General features: G+C 36.8%; 1 protein-coding gene across 3 annotated transcripts in view; it reads right to left on the bottom strand.

The window, feature by feature from the left end:
• PHTF2 (putative homeodomain transcription factor 2) overlaps positions 1 to 25,506 on the bottom strand; it is a 127,745-nt gene that overhangs the window by 92,437 nt on the left and 9,802 nt on the right. For all 3 annotated transcript variants that reach the window (XM_077746963.1, XM_077746964.1, XM_077746965.1), the window contains exon 2: positions 2,491 to 2,570. In XM_077746963.1, coding sequence (XP_077603089.1) covers positions 2,491 to 2,535 — 45 coding nt within the window. In that variant the 5' untranslated portion in view covers positions 2,536 to 2,570. The remainder of the gene's footprint in view (positions 1 to 2,490; positions 2,571 to 25,506) is intronic.

The following is a 25,506-nucleotide window of genomic DNA, read 5'->3' as shown; positions in this document are numbered from 1 at the left end:
CCTTCCACGCCCCCACCCTCCACCCACTTCCAACCTCCCTCCCTCCCCTCCCTCAACCTTGGAATGGAGCAGAAGAACAGAGAATTCCACGGAGGTCATTCCCAAAGAGAGGGTTGGGGGCAGGGGCAAGAACTACTGGAATCTTTGAAGGTGACTGACTACAACAAAAAGAGTTTTATAGTTCTAACAGAGACTTTGGAGAATTAGAAAAATTAAGCAAAAGGGGGAAAAAGTTGCACAGACAGAAAATATCAGAGTATATTACATGACATAGCTCTAAACAATGCAAACACAAACAGAAGCCCTGCATACTGATTTCACCAAAATTTGTAGTTATTGGGAGGATTGGGGGAGGGGAGACTGGTGGGAGGGGGAACTCATAAAAAATCATACAGTCAGAAATCAACAGTAACATCTACAATGAAATAATCAAGAAAAGTCAAAGTTTAAAAACATAATTACCATAAAAAAAAAAACCAGCATCATTTAACAGGGCACGAATGCAGGTGGAAAAGGGCAATTCTTTGTTGTATGGGGCTATGTTAGAGTACACAGAAGCAAACTAAGACCTGTGGACCAAATCTAGCCCACTGCCTGTTTTTGTAAATTAAATTTTATTGGAACACAGTGGTACTCATTGATTCATTCATTTACATATTGTCTGTGGCTGCTTTCGTACCACAGAATAGCAGAACTGAGTTGTCACAGATACCTTATGGCTCTGAAATCTAAAATATTTACTACATGGCCCTTTACAGACAAAGTTTGCCAACCCTTGTTTAGAATATTGCATGGCATTTAGTATCTCTGATTTCTAACCCACAAATATCAGCATTCTCCCAAAAGTAATTAAGAAAACCAAAACTTCACACCCCAAATTTGGAACCCATCCTTCCTAACTTCCTGCCAGGGATGAAGAGTAGAACTTTGATTTCAGCTATAAAGAATGTAAAATAATTGCCTCTAGGGAGCAGAGCTCAGAGGTTGGGTAAGGACAGGGAAAGGTTAGTACTGGTAGCTGCTATATATATATATACTTTTTTTCAATTAGCCCTAAAATATTAATCTTTCAAATCAGTCACATGTATTTCTTCAAGAAAATTAAATCTAAAAGCAAAATTTAAAAATAGAGCAAATAAAATCTGGTTAATGGTTCTGGTGACTCACTAACATAAAATGTGTGATTACATTTGCTAGATATAATTTGTGACATCTGTTATGGCTGCTCTGGAGAATTTTTTGGTTGCACATATCCAAAGCTGCTAGGTAAATGACCCTCAAATAAGAAGGGTATTAGTGTGCTAACTGAATGCGAGTATAATATTTCAAACTCTCTGTTACCAAGAAAGGACAATCTAGCATGTTCTACAAATGATCTTCAGTGAAGTTTGAAATGTTTAACATAAAAAGCCAAATAGATAAAATGCTTAATAAACATTACTCTCATAAGTACACATTAAAAGAAAAGCTTTCAAGGATCTATGTAGGAAATAAAAAATAAAAAATAATTGTTTTAGTTTTATTATTTCAGTTTTAAGTTGACTGTAAGTTTAAAGGTAAAGATGACATGAACACAGAACTACAAAAGACAGAATTAATAGTATGATCAATGTGAATACTTCCAATTCAGCACCTTATATGAAACATGTGATCCTATATATCTGTGGTATGTTCCAAACAGAAAAGAAAGACAGTCTTCTCAGGTTTGTTTAATCTTTAAAGCTCTCTAATTACCATGTCCAATTCAATTAAAATTACAAATTGTCTGATTTTACCCCATATAAGAAAAGCTTTAAATATGTAAACACACATTTTAAAGAGTCTAAACAATACTCTTTAGGAAAAAAACACTTTATTTTCAAAAAAGGCATTTGTTCTCTTGCACTTCATAAAAGTATTACATTGGTAGAGCTTATTTTGAAATATATAGATGACACAGCTAGTTAAACAGTTATGACAACTAATCCTAAAACATCAAGATAAACATTTTACTATTTTGGTTTGAAAAATACAGTCCTCAAAGGTTTATTTTACTGAAAAGATTCATTTAGCTGTTGAATTGTAACTTATAAGAAACAGATTAAGACTAGTTTTTAGATATAAAAGTGTTATAATTTTATAACACTTCTTCTAACCTAGCTTTAAAAAAAATTAATGCAAGAAAAAATTAATGCTTTTATAAAATGCTAATTATATTCAAAATCCTGAAAATATGGCTTATATTATAACTGAAAATAACTAATCTAGCTACTTTAATAATGTGGAATAAAAAGTGGAGCAAAATATTGTCAGCATCATCTTCCCAATTTCTGTAGAAATAAAATTAGCACAAGAAAAACCAAAATGCTCCCTTTCCACTCAAAAGATCCTGAAATCTATTTGTCATTATTTCAGGTAATATTTGACATAAATCCATAGCACTTAAAGAAAAAGCATACATTTTTAGAATAAAAATATTCAAGAGGTTTAAAGCTTTGACTATCAACTTACCTTCTTTTGATACCAGACTATAGCATCTGTGACTTTGGACGCCATTTATTCCACTGAAATCACACATTCGTCATTTTAGGCTGTGCAAGAAAGAAAAACACACAGATGACTTTACTTCCACCTTCCAAAAGGAGACTGAACAACATGCATACATAGCACTCTGGTTACTTGCAGAGCAAGGGGTGTATGACTATACTTGTATTACACCCTTCCTCATTACTATTTTAGCAACAGGTTCTCTTAAGTAAACAAAAATCAGTTGCCATAATAAAAGGATCTTTCTGAGAGAATGTAACACTTGAATTTTCTAACAAGACAGATTTTTTTAAAATAGGCCTTTGAAATAAATTTCAGAATTTCCCAGGTTATACTGGGACTTCTTCATTTATAAGTAGAAATCCATTCATTCACTCAGTAACAGATCAGTTTTGCTACAGTTCCTATCTAGGAACTAGTGACAATTACCGTTCCTAAAAGATGGCTTGATAAAGATGCCAAAATTTATAACCACATTTAATTTTCCCTGGTACTCAATAAACACAACTAAGTGAACTAAAATCAAATAACTGGAGAAACTTAACTAATTTATCTTAAATACTAAACCAATATTAGGGTTAACTACATAGGAATAATTAATATTAAATACTTCTCAGATATCAGTTTGCTAATACTCAGAAATTTACCACAGGCCATTTCATAAGCATCTTGTATTTGTCTAAAACAGTTTTGGATTCAAAGCTTAATGGTTCCTTAGCCCTGAACAGAATTAATTCCAGGCTGATTCCAGTTAACTCTGGAATACTTCTTTAGTCATAAGACCAGGCTGGCATGGAGGGTATGGTGTTAAGGATGAGCCTAAACAGGTTCAAACACAGATAATTGCCCCAGAACTCTTTACAAACCAGTATCATTCAAGGCCACAGAGGATTTCAGGGAAATCCTGGGAGTAAAGCACGCTAGTGAGCACATGCAGGTCTGCAATTGTATAGATGCTGCTGCTACAGAGTTTGCCCAGAGTAAACAAAATACCAGTTTATAAATCGTTCTTGGAAGCATACGAGGATTCAAATATAAAGAAAATTATTATCTGCAGACCAAATGTTCAGATGATAAATCTCTAAATAAAATTTAAGGCAGAATTTACTTGATGTGTGTATTTCTAACAGTGTTATAAATCAGATTGTTCTATTACCTTTCCTAAGATGATAATAATTCCATCGTTAACTGGCCAATTTCAAGCAAACTATGTTTTTCAATTCTGACACATGGAGGAGCAGAGAGCCAAAAGACCTGAATTGAAATACTGTCTTCCACTATCTAGTATGTAATATTGAAGAAGTAACTTAATCTAACCTCAGTTTCTTTCACTTGTACAATAGGAATAATTATCTATTCATCCCTTAGAGGGTTTTTGTGACTGATCAGATATTATACATAAAATGCCTACCACAGTCCAGTACATAGAGCAAATGTTAATTATGATTATTTTTATTATTAATTTTATATTTTAAAATTCTGCAAGCCAGGAACTAGGAAGTGTTTGTATTTCCTTTTTTAAACATGGTTAAAGGTTTAGAGAAGGAATACATGCAATCAGGTTTTGCTGACATTTAAAATAAAAATAGCTACCAGGGTATCATAAAATCACAATGTCAATTTCCAACTACATGCACATAGGAGTATTTAGAGATTTCAAAGTTCACCACCATTGAAGTTTCTTAGTCAGGTGTGGCAACTTTCATTTCTCTCACCAGGCTTTTTGGGGACCTTTTCCCTAAGTGATTTAAAATCTCTCATTTTGGGAGTGCCTGGGTGGCTCGGTCATTTGATTGTCTGGCTCTTAATTTAGGCTCAGGTCATGATCCCAGTGTCATGGGATCTAGCCTCAAGTCAGGCTCTGTGCTGGGCATGGAGCCTGTTTGGGATTCTCGCTCTCTCTCCCTCCCCCCCTTTTCCCCCACTCATTCTCTCTCTAATTAAAAAACATTAAAATAAAAAAAATTTAAAATAAAATTGGGGTACCTAGGTGGCATAGTCTGTTAAAGAAAGCATCCAGCTTAGACTCAGGTCATGATCTCACAGTTTGTGGGTTTGAGCTCCACATAGGGCTCTGTGCTGACAGCTTAGAGCCTGGAGCCTGCTTAGGATTCTGTCTCCCTCTCTCTCTGCCCCTCCTCTGTTCATGCTCTGTCTCTCTCTCTCTCAAAAATGAACACTGAAAAATAAAGAAAATATAAAATAAAATAAAATAAAACAAAAATAAAATCTCCCATTTTGGTTTTTTGTCCTAAACACCTCTGGCAGTAGTTCATTAGCTTTAGCACATTTCATCCTAAAGTTTTTTCCACTCATTCTGTTACGGTTCTATGCATTTACATTACACCTTCATTATATTTGTTTGTCAAGACACATGTTTTCCAAACTAGTTAGAATTCCCCTGCTCCCTTCTCCTGCCCCTCACCTTTGCCAAATGCGAAAGTATTTCAAAAAATGTATCACAAAAAATGATATAAAACCTAGGAAAATCTCATTCTTTCACTTTAACCTTTCACTTTACCTAACCTTTATTAACAAAACTTCTAGGTTATCTACCAAGATAAAAGATTCTCTCTCCTAATATCTCCAGGAGTACAAATAATATGCATTTCATATACAAAATGTGAAAGGATTTTTTTATTCACTCCATCTATTCAATGTATGAAGTATTCAATATAATTGGGGAATCTTTAAGCAGTTGTATATAAATAGTAATAACTTTTTTTAAAAAAGCTTCAATGAAAGTGAGGCAAACATTGCCTGCTTTAAATAAAATGATCTAAAAGATTATTTTTTAATATACTTTGGTTTACACCAAGCTACACTTAGGAGTAAATTTTGAAAATCAATTATAACAGGACACAAGGTATATGAAATGTTATAAACATTTTATTTGTATTTATTTGGATCTACGGAAATAAAAAGTCAATCTACTTTTTTTTTAAAACAAGCCCTTCCTCAGTAATGGCAAGGTTTGTTCTGCAAGCTCATTTAATGGTTTTTCCATTGTGTCAACAGGCTTTCAGTGACACAAGTGGCTCATACCTATTTTTAAAACAGGTTTTACAGCATGCTGAGATACATTTCTGAATCGGACATCTGAGAAAGTACATTCAAAGACATCCAAATTTCATATGGATATAAATAACAAGAATAAGTCAACAAACAATCTCATGATTTTTTTTTCTCTTTTTTTTAATGTTTTATTTATTTCTGAGAGAGAGAGAGACAGCGTGAGCAGGGGAGGGTCAGACAGAGAGGGAGACACAGAATCTGAAGCAGGCTCCAGGCTCTGAGCTGTCAGCACAGAGCCCAACGCAGGGCTCTAACCCACCAACCGTGAGATCATGACCTGGGCCGGAGTCGGACACTTAACCGACTGAGTCACCCAGGCGCCCCAGTGATTTCATGATTAAGATGATTCTGACAGTCCAGGAACAGAGGTTTACAGTCTCTCTCATATTGACAGTTCATGCTGTTTCAATGCTACATTATGACATTAAAGTTAATTTACAAAAAAAAAAAAAAAAGAGCAGCATAGAGAACTTGCTGGATACCTTGAATTAAGAATCTTGTTTTTGATCAAATGATCTGAGAGAAAGATCAGTATTAAGATATAAAATAATCCAATTATAAACCACAGAGCTAACAGCAGGTATACTATTGAAATATTGGTAGAGACAGTTATTCTGAGCTAATTCTCTCCTTAACACTGCTTTAATCATTATACCTTGTTAAAACACCCGAAATTACTCTTTACTATATCAAGGGCAATGTAAAATACATTTATAATACCAAAACCCAGGGTAGACGAAAAGGATGACTATGAAGAGAATTGTATGTTAAGTCCACCTTTATAAAATCCCACTTATCAAATATAGTAATGCTCAAGGGTAATGTTTGTAGCCCCCTCAAAAAGACAGGTTTTTAACCATTCCTTATGTTAGAAAAAAAACTCAGTCTATCAAAAAATAGGGGCACCTGGTTGGCTCAGTCAGCTAAGTATTTGACTTCGGCTCAGGTCATGATCTCATGGGTGGTCGAGCTCTGCACTGGGCTCTTGTGCTGACAGCTCAGAGAGTGGAGCCTGCTTCGGATTCTGTGTCTCCTTCTCTCTCTGCCCCTCCCCACTCATGCTCTGTCTCTGTCTAAAATAAATAAACCTAAAAAAGTCTTAAAAAAAAAAAAAAGAAAGAAACCTAGTCTATCAAAGACTACAAATGTTATAATGAACTTCTCTCATTATTCTGAAACAAACTTGTTTTATCATGGCTCTCCCCATGCTCTAAACTCATGCCCACCACTGATGCTTCGCTTGTGCTGTTATTCTCACTCCTTTTCTCCACTCATCCATCCTCTTCAGTCAGTTTGAATCCTACTTACTCTACAAAGAAGCTTCTCACAAGGGATCACTTGGACAAAAAGTGCTGAAGCTTGATATCTCTTCCAGCACTGGTCTGTACTGTTTAATCTGGTATTTAATTAAAAACAAAAAGCAGTATAGTCACATGTCATTTGATTCCATGTAAACACCGTAAAGGGAAAAAAAGCATCTTTCTTCCTCTCTGTCTCTAAATACCTAGTACTTTAAAATATGCAGTAGAGGAAGCAGAGCAAAGAAAAAGCAATGACTAAGCATCAGAACTGGGTTCTAGATCCAAGTTCTTATGCTAAATGTGATGTGCTTTTGAGTTAGTTACTGAGTTCTCTGGGCCTTAGTTTCTCACTAGTGCCATCTAGCCAGACATTCCACAACTCAATAAAGGCTAAACAACTAACAGTTCTAAAAACATACAGGAGTTTCTCTGAATTCCTTTACTAACTCACCCCAAAACACTACTATTAGTTAAATCAGTGTTACATAAATGGAACTTAGCGTAATAAATCTTTTAGACAAAATGGAACACGGGTTATTTTTTTTTTTAATTTTTTAGTGTTTTTTATTTATTTCTGAGACAGACAGACAGTGCGAGCAGGGGAGGGTCAGAGAGAGAGGGAGACACAGAATCCGAAACAGGCTCCAGGCTCTGAGATGGCTGTCAGCACAGAGCCCGATGCAGGGTTCAAACCCATGAACCGCGAGATCATAACCTAGGCTGCAGTTGGATGCTTAACCGACTGAGCGACCCAGGCGCCCCAACACAGGGCTTTTTTAAAACGTAGTTTACGTAAAGCTTCTCAGACTCTGATTTCATTATTAGTCTATTCAACAGCCTTGTATCACTTCCTCCTGCCTTTACAAACTTATTTAGACCCTTCAGAGTTATATTTAGACCTTTTAAAATCTCACCCTAACCTACTTATCAACATTACTGCTATCATCTTCTCATACATCCTGTCTCTTTATTCATTCATTCATTCATTCATGCACGCACTCATTTATTTATTTATTTTTAATTTACATCTAAGTTGGTTAGCATATAGTGCAATGATGATTTCAGGAGGAGAATCCAGTGATTCATCCCCTACATACAACACCCAATGCTCATCTCAACAAATGTCTTCCTTAATGCCCCTTGCCCATTTAGCCCATCCTCCCATCCACAACCCCTCCAGCAACCCTGTTTATTTTCTATATTTAAGAGTCTTTTACATGGGGCACCTGGGAGGCTCAGTCAGTTAAGCGTTGGACTCTCCATTTCCACTCAGATCATGATCTCACTGTACATGGGACTGAGCCCCATGTCGGGCTCTGCACTGACAGTATGGAGGCTGCTTGGGATCTTCTTTCTCTCTGCTCTCCCCTACTCATTCTTCCTCTCTCTCTCAAAATAAATAAATATTTTTTTTAAAAAAGTCTCTTATGTTTTACCCACTCCTTGTTTTTATATTATTTTCGATTCCCTTCCCTTATGTTCAACTGTTTTCATACATCCTGTTTCAACCATTCCACACTTCCCATACTTTTCTACCTCTGTGTTAAAATTAACACTTCTCTTTAAAAACAAGGGGGATTTCCAAAAGGCATCCTAAATTCCACTTTCTCTACAAGTTTCTCCTAAATTCCTCCACTAAAGATTTCTCATTCTGTTCTGTGTTCCCATTATACTTAATATGGTGTATGTGTGTGTGTGTGTGTATGTACTTGTTGATATGTGGCCCCATCCCATCTATAAATTTTTTGAGAGTAGTCCAATGTTGTCATTATCTCTGAATTCTCTTATAGCTTTTTTGTATATATTAAACACAATGTTTACAAACCAAATTTAAAAACTGCTAATGAAAGCACCCCCACAGATGAAAGCAATTTAAGGACCACAACTGAAAATTCTACCCATCCAACTCCTGCACTACTGTGACATGTGCATAAACACAGAAACATACGCTTTCCTAACACTAAGAGGTATAAAATATTGCGAAATATAATAAATATGGCTGGTTTATTTACTGACATGTCACTCAATCAACCAATATATAAATATTTGTAGATTTAAAAAGTATAATGAAAAGGAATTAAAGTCAAACATGCTAAGTCTAGTCTAACTTCATTCCTAATGCTAAAATTAAACATAACTCAGTGGCTTCCTCCACAGCTAAAAAAGCCATTTTCTTGCTTTAGAAACTAGGAACAAAGCTGTTCTGTCCTTAAAAAGGTAATAAATGCTAAGGTCCAAATCAAAATTTTTATTCTGATACCGAAGTTGGGAAAACGGTAAAACTGTGGTAGAGGGAACATGGTATGGGTTGAAGGAAATCTACTAGCTTCAAGGCAGCTACTTTCTAACCATGTGACCCACAGATTCCTACAATTTTCTGCAAAGTTTTAAATCTGGAATGAGGATATGATTTCACAGAAATGCTGTAAAGAATAAATACTATACACTACAGGTTTAAAGTTGTTTTCAATCTTAGGACAAAAAATGAAATGGAAAATAAGGTCTAATAAAAAAAGCTAAGCATTTCCTCTTATACCAGTTCATAAAAAGGGTATTTGTAATTCTTATTTTCCTGCATGGAACCAATGCATAGTCTGGGTATTTGGAGCTAGAGGATAACACCCAATCTAAGAAGGAAAATTATAAGCACATAGCTTTCTAAATCTGCATTTACAAAAACATTTTGTGCCATTATGAAATCCAAGAGAATCCCTAGAGTGATAGTCTTAGTATCACCCACAGAGACCTCTGTGGGACTTCCTGATGGGTACAAGTAACCCACCCTGTTTGTCCTTAAATGCAACATTGTAAATTTCAGGGTTTCTTAACCTTAGCATATACCCACAACATCTCTACTATTTCTTGAGCATTTTTTTGGGCTTAAAAAAAAAGTACTTAATATTTTTATTTGACTGTTATGCTACTTAAAAAAAAATCAATGAGATACAATCTAAATGGTTTAACTTCCTCATTTACTCACAAGAAATTCTTACCATCCACCAATCAGGCTCCACTCAAATGTAGATATGTTATTACTGGCCTCTAGTAGAAACAGTCACTAAATAAGTTGTCCAGGTACTCTATACCAAAATAATAATGCACTAAATGATATACAAATGATTTAAAGATTTAACAGATCTTAAAAATAATTTTACTTAGAGATTAAAATAGTTAACTATACCTCATCAAAAATGCTATGAATAAAATGTGAAAATCATTAAAGACATTTAAGCCAATGTCTGATTGTTTAATAAAATACTTATTTACTGAACACCTACTACTAATACTGCACTATTCTAGGCTCTGAGGATCCAACAGTGAACACCAAACAAGGTCTCTGCCCTGATTAAACTTACACTGCAAAGAGAAAAGACAGAAAACGAACAACAAACGAGATAATTGGGTGTTGAAGAAGTGCCACAAAAGAAATGAACAGGGAGATATGATTGGGATAGGGTGGGAAACTTTTGAAAAGAATGGTCAAAGAAGTCCCAGTGAGATGACATGGGAATTGAGATCTAAAGGTTGAGAACAGCCAACAATATGAAGAATTGAGGGAGGACATTCTGAGCAGAGGGAGGAACAAACACAAAGACCTTGAGGCGGGAATGAGCTTGGTATTTTTAAAGAACAGAAAGAAAGCCAATGTAACACAAATGACAGTGATTCAAGATGATCTACGAAAGGGAGGTAGGGGCCATGGAGTCCCAGGCACCATAGCAAATAATTTTATTACAAAATAGGAAATCACTGAAGTGATTCAAGAAAGCAGTAATATTCTATTTTGCAAAGACCACTCTGACACCTATGTAGAGAACAGACTGGACTGAAGAGCTAGAGGGGAAGCAGTGATGCTAGTTAAGAAAGTCTTGTCCAGAAGACTTTATATATGCAGAAGAGGACAATATATTGGGCTCAGGTGCAATCAGCAGAGACGGCACTAAGTGGGCAGTTTTGAGTTTTATTTATGGGTAAAATCCACAAGATATGGAAACGGACTAGGACGAGGCAGGTTGGGGAAAGTGATTAGAAACAAGAATCTAAATTTTTGGTTTGAACCATTTTCTGAAATGGACACACATTAAAATAAAAAAGTTTATGAGAGTACATACAAAAATGTCAGACCTGTTAAAGTGACTAGACATTAAAATAAACAAGTCAAACAGGTAGTTAGAGAGATGAATCTGAAGCTGGAGATAAAGAAGGATGGTGATACAAGTCTGGGAACCATAAACACATGGTCAATATTTAAAATCACAGGTGGATTACATAGGCATATATATTTGTCAAAAGTGAGCAAGTGTATACTTAATCGAAAGATGTGCCTTTCCAAGATCACTTCAATATAAATCATGTGACTGACTTATAACAGCCACTGTTATCAGCAGCCAAACCAAATCTTACAGATACTGTTGGGCTTACTTTTGGTTCACTCTTCTTTTCCAACAAAACTTTGTAAATATTCTTCTGCTGTCTTCTGGTACTGACCAAAATTGAGGAGTCTGCAGCCAGCTAAATTTCTGTTCCTGCTTCTATAGGTCATGTTCTTTTTTTTTTTTTACAGGATGCCAAAATAATTCTCTCATTTTTGAAATTAATTATTTCTGGGGCGCCTGGGTGGCTCAGTCGGTTGGGCAAACGACTTCAGCTCAGGCCATGATCTCATGGTCTGTCAGTTCAAGCCCTGCGTTGGGCACTGTGCTGACAGCTCAGAGCCTAGAGCCTGCTTCAGATTCTGTGTTTCCCTCTCTTCTCCTCCACCCTTGTGTTCTGTCTATCAAAAATAAATAAACATTAAAAAAATAATAAAGTTAGTTACTTCTAAGATACAGTCCATTTTAATGATGTCATAAAATTTCCCCCCTGTTATTTAGTGTCTTTCAACCTGCAAATGTATGTTTTATTTCAGAATATCTTTTTGAGTAGTTTTTTTCTTTTCTATTTGTTGTAATCTCTGCCAGGGATACACATTACTTTTATGCAGGAGAATCTTTGCATGGTCATTTCTTTCCTTTATTTCCTTCCTGTGGCATACCTGTAGAGCTGCCATTCCTTTTTTTTTTTTTTTTTTTAATCTTGATTAAATGCTCTGCTCTGCTAAGCTCCTACTTATTCTGATATCCAATAGGTTCTGCTTAACAACCTCAACACTATACTCACTGTAGCTGGGATCATTTTTATTTCTGTGCTGACATGTGTATGCACAGACACACACACACACACATAATCTTCAGTTTGAGAACTGGATATTGCTTTTCATCTATTTTTCTATAACCCAAAGATGCAGGAAATGGGGAAAGCAAAATTTGGACTGAGTACAGCCACTGCTGAAATTTCATTAAGTATCTTGTATGAGGATCTATCCCTCCAGTCAGAGGGCTATTACACCTTTGTGGGCTCTGGCTCTTGTCCTTTACCAAAGCATAATTAAAAATGGCAATGTTCCCTGACTCTGTGAGGCTCAGCGTTAGTATGCAGGGTCTTCTCAAGGATTTTTCCTTGACTTTTTGCTCCCTATTCACCTCTTAGCTCTGCCTCCAGGGGCAGTAACAGTGAGCTTGCTTCTGATTTGCAGGCCTTGTCTTCCTTAGTCTGGCTTCTGATATGTGGAGCTGGAATTACAAACCTCATCCAACACACCTGTTATCTTCTCACTCTTTCCTTGGCCTCCAATTTTTGAAGTATTTGGCGTAAGTTCACACATACCCCTTTTTTGTCCTCTTCTGTTTCAATTTTTGCCTTCTCGTCTCCCCACCCACTTTTTTCCTTCTGTTTTTGGTTTTAGTGAAGAAAAGCTCTGTGCTCCTACTTCATTTTTATTCATAAACCCTACATTTATCTTTTTCAACATTTATGTTTTAAGTGCTAAATGTAGGGGTGCCTGGGTGGCTCAGTCAGTTAAGCGTCAGACTTCGGCTCAGATCATGATCTCACAGTTTGTGGGTTCGAGCCCTGCGTCGGGCTCTGTGCTAATAGCTAGCTCAGAGCCTGGAGCCTGTTTCAGATTCTGTGTCTCCCTCTCTCTCTGACCCTCCCCTGCTCAAGCTCTCTCTCTCTCTCAGAAATAAATAAAAAACATTAAAAAATGTTTTTAAATAAAAAATAAGTGCTAAATGTAATCTTTTAAGTTACTGATGTAAATGAAAAGTAAAATTTAATTATTCTAAGATAGAGCTGTTAAGTATAAAAAAATGAATGAATGGATGAATGAATAAATAAATAAATAAACAGGCAACAGACTCCAAATGGAGTCACATGTGTATAAGCCCCATGTCAGCAAACCAAAACGTAATACTTAACCTAACTGCAGCTTCAACTCTTCCCAGGAATGTCATCTTAAACTAGTGAATCTGGAATTTCCTGGTCAGCACTAGTGAGGTAATCTGCCTAACAGACCCCTTTTGACCCCCAAAGAAAAATGAAGTAATCTGCTTCTTCCTTGCCCCTGCCCCTTCTGCCTATAAAAATCTTCTATTCTGTTTAGCTTTTTGGAGCTCCTTTCTATCTGCTAGACAGGATGCTGCCCAATTCATGAATCACTGAATACTTAGCGTATCTTTAAATTCACTCGGTTGTATTTTGTTTTTTAACAGAACTAACAACAGCTGCACTTTTACTTCTGTTATTCCTAACGGAAGTAAAGGGAGGACCTCCAGTTTCACTTCTTCTTTTAAATTCAAGATACTAAACAGAAAATACGGGACCATAAATTAAGCTCTACTGTGAACCTGTTATAAGCACCTCCAAGAAAAAAAAACCTAAAATGCATTTTTCCTTCTCAAATCAGCTTTTCTTTTACTATCTACTCAATCTGCTACTCACACAAGGAACCCTAGCATCTCACTTGTCTTTTTTCCTTTCCCACCACCACAAGTTTTGTATGTGGCACACAGGAACCACTCAGCAAACATGAAGGAATAAATTAATACAGTCTACTTTGTCAAACTGTCAACACATGTCTCTTATAATCCTTCCTGGCCCACTATCAGGTCTGGTGCAAGTCACCATCATCTATTACCAGGAATACTCTAACAGTCTCTTACTACTTCTTCATTTTCTGAAGTCCTGACCTCCTCATGTCTATCTCCTCTTTAAAAATATCTAATGATTTCCCATTGCCTAAGAAAAGAGTCTAATCAGGGGCATCTGGGTGGCTCAGTCGGTTAAGCGTCTGATTCTTGGTTCCAGCTCAGGTCACAATCTCACGTTTTATGGGTTTGAGCCCCACATCAGGGCCTCTGCTGACAGTGTGGAGCCTGCTCGGGATTCTTTCTCTTTCCCTCTCTCTCTGCCCTTCCCCTGCTCACATGCTCTTTATCAAAATAAATAAATAAACTTAAAAACAAAAACATTTAGTCAGTATAGTAGATAACCCCCCTTTTTTTCACAACCTGATCATAGATTTATTGCCTTTACAATCAGTAGCATCCATCATCTCTATCTTCTTCCATACACGATCTCTCATCTACCTTCTCCAATCTACCATCCATACACGTATGCCACAATGTAGCCTTGTGGGTTTCTGAATGTACCATACATTTTCATGCTTTCCTTCTAGTCCTGGTCATATTTCCTCTGTCTAAAATAACTTTTATCAGGGAGCCTGGGTGGCTCAGTTGGTTAAGTGTCCGACTCTTGATTTCAGCTCAGGTCATGATCTCACAGTTTGCGATGTGGAGCCTCAAGTTGGGCCCTGAGTTGACAACATGGAGCCTGTTTGGGATTCTCTTTGCTTCTCTCCTGCTCTCTCTCTCTCTCAAAATAAATAAGCATTTTTAAAAATAAAAATAAAATAAGATAAATTTATCCCTGCTCTGACCTATTTCACAAGACACACTGGATTCTTCTAGGCCAAGTTCATCAGGAAATTAAATTGTGAGGACATAGAAGTAGTAGCATTCAAATGACTTAATTACTTAAAGAGTAATTTTAGATTTAAGTATTTTAAACTACCAGGAAAAAAAAAGGCAAACTAAACACATGCATCTAACTTTACTCCTTCATACTATATAACTGAGAGATGCCTGGGGGCTCAGTCAGTTAAGGGTCAACTCTTGACTTTGGCTGAGACCATGGTCTCACAATTTGTGAGTTTGAGCCCCATGCTGGGCTCTGCGCTGACAGTACAGAGCCTGCTTGGGATTCTATCTCTCCTCTCTCTACCCCTCCTCCACTCATGCTCATGTGCTCTCTCTCTCTCTCTCTTTCAAAATAAACTTAAAAAAAAAAAACCAGTATATAACTAAAATTATACCAAAGGCATACATAGAGAAGTACAAGTAGAATAGAGAGAAAACAAAAATAAAAATGAAGCTTTAAATAAAACATATGACTACTAACAGACCTCACAGGTCTGAGAAAGCAGAACACAAGAGTGGACAAAAGAACATAAACTCAATTTATACCATAAAATTCAACACAAGCTTCAAGGACTGTGGCTCAGTTTCCACTAGAAGTGGGAGTAAAGGTGGGACTGAAAGGTCTAGTTACAAGCTATTAAAGCACTCTCACTCCAGACAATAGTAATAATAGCGTGACTATTTCTCTATGCCTCTGTAGATGACCAAGTCACATACGTGTCTAAAGACAGAGAAATAAAATATCACTAAAAATGCTGAAAGTATTTGGGAAAGGGGAAATGTGGGGAAGGTGCTCTAGGGTTATTTTTCCTAAACTTCATATAACCATCTCTTTGTGATACTTTGATTCATAGTAAGAAATGTAGTTAACCCTTGAACTCAGATGATGGAGCAGAGACCCCCCCCCCCCGCAAAGTTGAAAATTCACATGTAACTTCTGAGTTCTCCAAAACTTAACTACTAATAGGCAATCGTTGACTAGAAGCCTTATTGCTAACATAAACAGCTGATTAACACATATCTTGTATGTTATACGTATTATGTATTATTACCCTACGGTAAAGTAAGCAAGAGAACAAAAATGTTAGGAAAATGAGAAGGAAGAAAAAAATACATCTACAGTACTGCACTGTACTTATGGGAAAAAATCTGAATATAAGTGGACTCACAGAGTTCAAACCCCTGTTGTTGAAGGGTCAACTGTGTTTGGTATTCATTCCTATTACTGGCACAGAGCTCCTAAAACCCTTTGAATTGCCTATGGGGAGAATGCTAAAGGAGTCTTTTGTTATGTTAATGAGGTGACTTCCGGAAAGCACCTCAACAAGGGCACTCTTTGCCAGTGGAGTCAAGGAGGTTGGAACTTTGAGTACTCGTACCCCTACCCTTCCTTCAACCTCCTGGGAGAGAGCAGGTGGAGACGGGAACCCAATGATTCAATCATCTGTGCCTCTATAATGAAGCCTCCATAAAAATCATAAAAGTTCAGGATTCAGAATGCTTCCAGGTTGGTGAACATGTGGAGATCTAGGGAGAGCAGTGTGCTCAGAACGGATGGAAGCTCTGTGTCCTTTTACCCATCTCATGTCCAATGAATCCCTTGTATCTGTCTCTTCCTGAGTTATATCTTTTTGTAATAAACCAGTAATTTAGAAGGTAAAATGCTTCTCTGAGTAGTGTGACCTGCTCTAGCAAATTAACTGAACTCCAGGAGAGGGTCGTGGGAACCTCTAATCTATATGCAGGTCAAAAGCACAGGTGACAGTCTGGACTTGTGATTGGTATCTGAGGCAGGAGGAGGGACAGTCTTGCATGACTGAGACTTTACCTGGTAGGATGTGATGTTATCTCCAGACAGGTAGTGTCAGAATTGAGTTGAATTATAGGACACCCAGATGTTACCAGAGAAATGCTTGGTGGTGGAGGAAAAACAGATACACTGAAACTGGTACCAGAATTACACTCTTAAGACACATATCTGTGGAACTTTGATAAAAATTACAACTTGAAACGAGTTTTAGATTTCAATTTCCAAAATTATAGCTTCAGTAAACTGGAATCCTAGTATTCATAAATACGATTCAGTTGTGTAAATGTTCCAAAACATTCATTTAGCATATTGGACAGCTGCCTCTTACCTAACAGTCTTTATTATTTGCAGATTCTGTTATATGCAAATCTGCCTGCTAGTTTATTGTTATTTGTAAGGTCAAGATACTCATAATACTTTCCCTAATCATCTCCAGACATGCAGAGTAGCAAAAACCTTGAGATGCCTGATGTGAAAGTTTCCAGAAGAGGTCAAACAAGATAATGATCTGTCTTCTTAAGACAGCTTTCATTCTATAAATATCTTTTTTATGATCTATTTTGTGACCTTTTTTTTGCATTTTTTGCTTTTTGTTGCTGATTTTTCTCATTTAATATGGCCCCCAAGAGTAGTGCTGAAGTGCTGTCTAATGTTCCTAATGGAAGAAGGCTTTGATGTATCTTATGAAGAAAATGTGTGTGTTAGGTAAGTTTCATTTTCATATGAGTTATAGTGCTATTGGCCATGAATTCAAGTTAATAAACCAACAATAAATAAATAAGGTATCTTTAAACAATAAAACATATGAAGTAAGGTTATGTACCAATCAGCTGATGAAAATGTTGTGACCAGTGGTTCATAGGAACTTAACCTTGTATTTCCCATAGGACCTTTGCTTCAATGTTCACTAATTCAGTGTTTTTTTTTTTTAATGTTTTATTTATTTCTAGGAGAGAGAGAGACAGCGTGAGCAGGGGAGGGTCAGAGAGAGAGGGAGTCACAGACTCTGAAACAGGCTCCAGGCTCTGAGCTGGCAGTCAGCACAGAGCCCGACGCGGGGCTCGAACCCACGAACCGTGAGATCATGACCTAAGCGAAAGTCGGTCGCTTAACCGACTAAGCCACCCAGGCACCCCCACTAATTCAGTGTTTACTGCCACCTTATAGAACACAACTACTGTGAATAACAGGAATCAATTGTAACTGGACTTAGTGACTGAGCTTAGTTCTAAGAAGGCAGATGGAGGGTTAATATGGTGAAGCAGAAATGAGAAACAATTTGTTTTCCCTGGATTTTTTGTCCTATAGTTACAGTGGCCAATTTAAAATTAGGATTCATAGCTTTAAATGTAATCAGAGTACTTCTTAGGGGAAGGAAACTATTATTGGAAACCAACTCATTTTTACAATAATGAACATATTGCTGGACTACAAACCTTACTATTTTATGTAACACCATTATTAATATGTCCAGATCATCAATTAGATTAATAAAAATAAAATTTGGGGGCTTTGCTCCATATTACTACTAACAAATTACTACACCAAATTCAGGAATGCAACACCATTTCACAACTACTAAACTTAAATTCTTATAATCTGAGGGAATTTCTTGTATATCAGGAAAAAAAATACTTCCATTTTGAGCCTGTTCAAATCTATACCACAGAAAAAAAGTACTTTATAAACATGCTGCAACTACTACTTAAACCAGAATCATGAGCTCAATTATGTATAGCTTACTCTTTTCATTTTTGTCTAATCTTTTCAACAATAAAAGACCATAAAAGACGGGCACCTGGGTGGCCCAGTGGGTTGAGATTCTGACTCAGGTCATGATCTCACAGTTGTGAGAATGAGTCCTGTATTGGACTCTGACAGCATGGAGCCTCCTTGGGATTCTCTTTCTATCTCTCTTTCTGCCCCTCCCCTGCTTTGCATGTTCTCTCTCTCTCTCAAAAACAAGTAAACATTATGGGGCACCTGGGTGGCTCATTTGGTTGAGTGCCTGACTTTGGCTCAGGTCATGATCCTATGGTTCGTGGGTTTGAGCCCCGCATCGGGCTCTGTGCTGACAGCTCAGAGCCTGGAGCCTGCTTCGGATTCTGTGTCTCCCTCCCTCTCTGTTCCTCTCCCTCTGCTCCTCTCCCACTCATGCTCTCTCAAAAAAAAAAAAAAAAAAAGAACATAAAAAAACCTTAAAATAAATAAGTAAACATTAAAAAAACACACCAAAGTAGGTGCCTCAAAACTACAACTATTCGATTTCTCCCCTCATTCACAGCAATGCTTTGCTATCTCCTCCAATTTCTCTACTTTCTCTCTTCAATCCAATCATGCCTTTAATCCCCACACTCTACTGAAAGCTTTCCTTAAGGCCACCAATGACTTCTAGTTGCTAAATCCAATGATCAGGTCTTGGAGACCTGGAAGGCTCACTCGGTTGAGCATCCAACTCTTGGTTTCAGCTCACGTCATGACCTCATGGTTAGTGGGTTCAAGCCCTGTGTCAGCCTCTGCAGTGGCAGCACAGAGCCTGCTTAGGATTCTGTCTCCTTCCTTCTCTGCCCCTCTCCCACTTGTGCTCTGTCTCTCTCAGATTAAATAAACATTCAAAATAATAATAAACCCAATAATCAGGTCTCAGTTACTCATCATACTCAGCCTATCAGCAGTATACAATGCAGCCAATTATGTTTCTTCATCTTGGAAGACTTTATTCACTTAACTTATACAAAATCTCTCCTGGGTTTGTTCCTAACTTTCTGGCTACTTCTTCTCACTTTCTTTCCTGGCTCACTTCTCCCTGAGCTCAGTGCTTAGACACCTTCTCTGGCTTTACTCAGTTCCTTGATGATCACCTCAGGTATCTTGGTTTAAATCCCTTGTATGTAGATTACAGTTGTAGCCTCACCTGTCCCCTGAATCCACTAGTTTAGAAAAAGTCAGATAAATTTCCCTTACCTAAGGACTTCTCAGGGCCTTTAATATATTATTGTGCATTATCAATATCCAAGAGAGGAGTATGTAACACAACATGTCTTACAGTTATTTAGAACACAATACTTTCCTCATGATGCATCTCGTGAGATATACAATTAGCTAAGCCACTAAATATACCATACTAAGCCATCTTTCAAGTAGTTCCAACTTCTTGCAGCACAAACTAATTATATAAAACTGGGCAAACTTCCCCTCTGAAGAGGTAATAATGGAGTTAGAAGTTTTCAAGGCAGCTCACTCCATTAGAAGAGGGTTTGCCTCAAAACTTTCTTGATGCAGAGAGAAACTGTGTCTCTCATAAATTCCATTCACCTGTATTAGTTATATGCACTAAATGAGCACTAAATATATTTATCACATCTTCAGCCTCCAAATAAAAGAATGTAATAAGTATATAATATTGTTAATCTTTTTCCAGATTAAATGTTCCCAACTCCTTCAACTGTTCTCCATATAACATGATTTCCACACCTCTCATGATCCATATCATCTTCCTCACCAGATAAGATCTAAATAACTTCTGAAATCTAGTTGGACAAGAAAATAATCTATTTATCCCAAGAGTACAAAACACAGTAGACTTATAACTTCTACTAACTGGGACATGATCACTTGGTCATGTGGCTGAAGATATATTCACTTTTTTATTCTTAGCAGCCATGACACTGGTTAACTCAATAATCATTTCTCAAAACAAAGGTGTATTATACACATCCACACACATACATACTCATACATATACATTTAGCTATGTCCACTGAGAGCTTAGAAGCAATGATTCCTTAGTAGCAATAAGCATATCTAGCAACCAAATCTCTAAATACCATCTACAGTAAAAGAAACCAAGGCTCCTTAGAGAAATGTCTGATTCCAGTTAGCATTCTGTGTTCCAGAATCACAGAACAAGGTGATTATGGAACATCTTGTGGGGTCAGAAATTAAGAAGGTGCTCAAAGAATGATAGGGACATTGTCAAAAATTATAATAAGAATATACAGGTAAGAACAAATGAATGAATGAATAAGAGGGAAGCTTCTCTTTAAAGCAGGGAGCCAGCTAACACAGAAGAAATTAGAGAATTACAAAAACAAAGTTACCATTTGGCAACAATTTTCCTGAGATGTAACTGATACAGAACAATGCACAAGNACGAACCGCGAGATCATGACCTAAGCGAAAGTCGGACGCTTAACCGACTAAGCCACCCAGGCGCCCCAAGAACAATGCACAAGTTTAAGTTGTAGAAGTTTTGATATATGTATATACTGTGAAATGACTACCACAATAAGTTCAGTTAACATCACCTCAGTTATAAAATTTTTTCCTTTGTGATGAGAACTTTTTTTTTAATGCCTTTTAAAAACTTTTTTAGTGTTCATTTATTTTTGAGAGAAAGAACAAGATCGGGGCAAGGAGAAAGAGAGGGAGACACAGAATCTGAAGCAGGCTCCAGGCTCTGAGCTGTCAGCACAGAGCCGAATGCAGGGCTCAAAACTCAGGAACTGTGAGATCATGACCTAAGCTGAAGTCAGACATTTAACTGACTGGGTGACCTAAATGTCTTCCCTCCTCCTTTGTTTTAATGTTTATTTATTTTTGAGAGAGAGAGGGACAGAGAGCAAGAGGGGAAGAGGTAGAGAGAGGGAGACACAGAATCTGAAGCAGCCTCCAGGCTCTGAGCTGTCAGTACAGAGCCTGATGCAGGGTTCGAACTTGAGATCAAGACCTGAGCCAAAGTTGATGCTAAGTGACTGAGCCACCCAGCAGGCACCCACACACACACTTTTTTTTTTTTTTTTTTTTTAGTAAGCTCTACACCCAACATGAAACCTGAACTCACAACCCCTGGATCAAGAGTCGCATGTTCTACTGACTGAGCCAGCCAGGTATCGCTGTGAAGAAAGCTTTTAAGTAACCATCTTAATAACTGTTTCATGTAAGAAACATCAATAAATATTAATGCTAATGAACAAACTTGAGAGTAATAGGATATTTACACAATCAAAGTTTCTCTCCACAGGTGTTTATTAGCTACAATGACTTTACCTTGGAGAAAACTGGCAGGTATCACCTTAAGTAAATAATCAAGTTATCATCACCAGTAAAAGGAGAAACTATAGCATTTGCTTCTTGATATAATGCACTGTGAAGAACACCCCATTATATCTGTGGTATTCCTGTCCTGAATATAGTACCAGAATCTAATTTTGGGAGAAAGATCAATCAAACTAAAATGGAAGGACATTCAACAAAATAACATCTTAACACTTAAAAAAATGTCAATATCAGGAAATACAAATATAGGCTTAAGAAATATTCCAGCTTAAAGGAAACTTAAGAGACATGTGATCCCGGATTTTCTTTTGCTAAGTGGACAGTACTGTGACAATTGGTGAAATATGACTAATACCAGCAGATTAGATAATAGTATTGTATCCATGTTAATTTCCTGATTTTTGATCATTGTACTTTGCTTACATTGGAGAATCACCTGGCTTTCAGGAAACAATACTGATGTATATAGAGAAAAGGAGTATCAGAATTCTAATGAGTTAGGAAAAAAGCAATACATATGTGTCCATCTATATAGATAAAAAGGATAAAGCAAATGTAGGACAGTGTTAATATACAGTTAATCTTGGCTAAGGGTACAAAGAAATTCTTTATACTGTTCTTACATTTTTTCCTTCAAGCCTGAAATTATGTCAAAACAAAAAATCAAAAAGCTACAATAAGCTTTAATTCAGTTTTTAAATACCTCCTTTTTAATGTAAATTTTCTATACATGAACTATCAACTAAATATACATAATACCTTCCTCTTATTTTTTAAGTTAATCTTTATTCATTTTGAGGCAGAGAGAGAATATGAGCAGAGGAGGAGTAGAGACAGAGACAGAGACAGAGACAGAGACAGAGGGGGGGAGAGAGAGAGAGAGAGAGAGAGAGAGAGAGAGAGAGAATCCCAAAAAGACTCCATGCTGTCAGCACAGAGTCCGATGTGGGACTCTAATTCATGAACCTGTGAGACCATAACCTGAGTTGATATCAGGAGTCAGACGCACAACTGACTGAGCAACCCACATACCCCAAAGCCTTCCTCTTATAATTAAACTTATTTTCTCATTTAGTGTGGTTGCAGTGATAGAGAATAGGATAAGCACAAGAAAACCATCCCTGTATTTTAATTTTACAAATTTACAAATTCACCTCCATCAAAAGAAAAAGGTCACTTCAGTTACCTAAGATCAATGAGGAGACAGATTTTTAGATACATGCTTCCAATATCTTTTTTTTTTTAATGTTTATTTTTGAGAGAGTGAGAAAGAGAGAGAGCGGGGACAGAGGATCTCAAGTAAACTCCATGCTGACAGTAGACAGCCCAATGTGGGGGTAGGACTCACGAATTTTGAGATCATGACGTGAGCTGAAATCAAGAGTCAGACACTTAATGACTGAGCCACCCAGGTGCCCCTCTTCTAGTATCTTAAAGCCTGTTTCCTCCAGATATTTTTAATACTGTTTAATACACATTACTTCAAAGGTTAAGTTAAAATGACTGCTCAAAATATAAAAGATAACTCTGGATCATAGCAGTATTTTTAGTCATTGTTGCAAATATTTCCCAATGATGATAAAAACTGAATTATTACACTTAGAGATTTAACTTCCCCTAGTCATGTGTTTCACACTCACACAATTTTTGTCATAAAAACTGGATTTATAAAAGAAGAAAATGCAAATAATTGCTCACCTTTTAACTCATTATACATTCCTACATTGGTTTTAAATGAAATAGGAATGCTGAGAAGATGAACGTAAATACATTTCCCCAGTCAAAACATATGGTACCCTTCGGTTCTGACTATGCAAAGCTAATACATTATGAAATCATAGGATTTAATTAAAACGACTTTTAAAAAATGGTACTTTATGTACTTTCCATTTAAATTATGACTTTAAAACTTAATATATAGGGACTTCCATTTCTTTTCCTTCTTTTTTAATGTTTATTCTTTGAGAGAGAGAGAGAGAGACAGAGAGAGAGAGAGAGAACTAGCAGGGGAGGGACAGAGAGAGGGAGACAAAGAATCTAAAGGAGGCTCCAGGCTCTGAGGTGTCAGCACAGAGCCTGACATGGGGCTCAAAATCAGGAACCACAAGATCGTGACCTGAGCTGAAGTTGGACACTTAGCCAACTGAGCCACTCAGGTGCCCCAACAGGGACTTTCACTTCTAACCATGATGAGAGGATCAGGGACCACATTAATCTTCCCATCTTAAATAACAAAGACATGGACAAAAGAGTATAAAAAGTTTTCAAATATTGGAGAGCAGGTAGCACAATCTCTGAAAGAGGAAACAAGAGTAACTCCTCCAATTTCGCTAGTGTTGTGTCTGTAGAGTTTTCAGGATGCAGTACTAAGATGGGAAAACCAGAGCCAAACAGACTCCCCAATTTGAGAAAACAATCAGGTACCTGGTTGGCTCAGTTTGTAGGGCACATGACTCTTGACCTCAGGAATGTGAGTTTGAGCTTCACACTGGGTGTGGAACCTACTTAAAAAAAAAAAAAAGAAAGAAAGAAAGTTCATTGACACCAAGATAGCCAGAGTTCCAAGGGCAAAGTACCAGAGAGGAAAAAGCAGCCAAAAAAAAAAAAAAGTTCTGGAGTTCTGCAGAACATTCCCCATAAGTCTCTGGCTGTATACTGATCAGCATATGTATGTAAGGAAGCCAGAGACAGAATCACCAGAATGAAGCAATCAGAACAGTTACTACTGAAGTTCACAAAGGAATGATGAGTTCATACAGTGAAGAAATCCTATAACAAGGGGCCACAGCTAAAGCTCAGGAGGGGATTATGCCAGTACTAGGAACAATCTAACCTTATACTAAAAGATGCTCAGGCCTCACCTAACAAAGCTTAAAAAGCAAGCCTTGGAAAATTAAACTGTTTCTAAGTAATTTAACTGTGTCCCAGAAGAAACTTCAAAAATTTAAAATCATACAAAGGAAAGGCATTTCTAAATAACAAAATTCACAATGTTTAACATTGAAACACAAATTAGCAAGCATGCAAAGAAATAGGAACATACAATCCATAATAAGAAGAAAAATCATTCTCAAAATGGACCCAGAAATGACAAAAGTGATAGGATTAGTAAGGAAGGACATTACAGCTATTATGTATAAAATAGTGCTGCAAAAAAAGTAAATGAGAGAAAAATTAATGGAAAGTAACCTTATGTCATGGATTGGAAGATTTAGGATTATTAAGAAGTCCACACTATCCAAAGTGATCTACAGATTAAATGTAATCTCTAAGAAAATTCCATGGCATTTTTTATTGCAAAAATACAAAAATCCATCCTGAAAATCATTTGGAATCTCAAAAGACCCCAAATAGCCAAAATAATTTTGAAAAAGAAGAACAAAGTTGAAGGACTCACAATTTATTTCAAACCATTCGAAACAGTGTAATTCTGGCATAAATGCATACAAAAAGACCAATGAAATAGAACAGAGTCCAAAAATAAACATCACATATATGGTCAAATGATCTTTAACAAGAATGCCAGGATCTCTCAATGGGGAAAGGACAGACTCATTAACAACTGATGCCTGGGAGAACTGGATAGTCACATGCAAAAGAATGAAGGTGGCCCTTTATCTTATACAACATACAGAGATTGACACAAAATGGATAAAGATGTAAACCTAAGACCTGAAACTATAAAAATCCTAGAAGAAAATTTAGGGGGAAAATTTCATGATTTTGGACTTGACAATGGTTTGTTTTTTTTTTTTTTTACCTATGACACAAAAAGCACAGACAACAAAAGCAAAAATAGGTAAACTGGACTATATCAGACTTAAAAACTATTGTGCATCAAAGGATACAGTCAACAGAGAAAAACATCAATAGGATA

This window comes from Crocuta crocuta, unplaced genomic scaffold (assembly GCF_008692635.1).
Source record: "Crocuta crocuta isolate KB4526 unplaced genomic scaffold, BGI_CrCroc_1.0 scaffold396, whole genome shotgun sequence".
Classification (NCBI taxonomy): domain Eukaryota; kingdom Metazoa; phylum Chordata; class Mammalia; order Carnivora; family Hyaenidae; genus Crocuta; species Crocuta crocuta.
The sequence above is the reverse complement of the archived record's forward strand: the minus strand, read 5'-3'. Positions and strand labels throughout refer to the sequence as shown.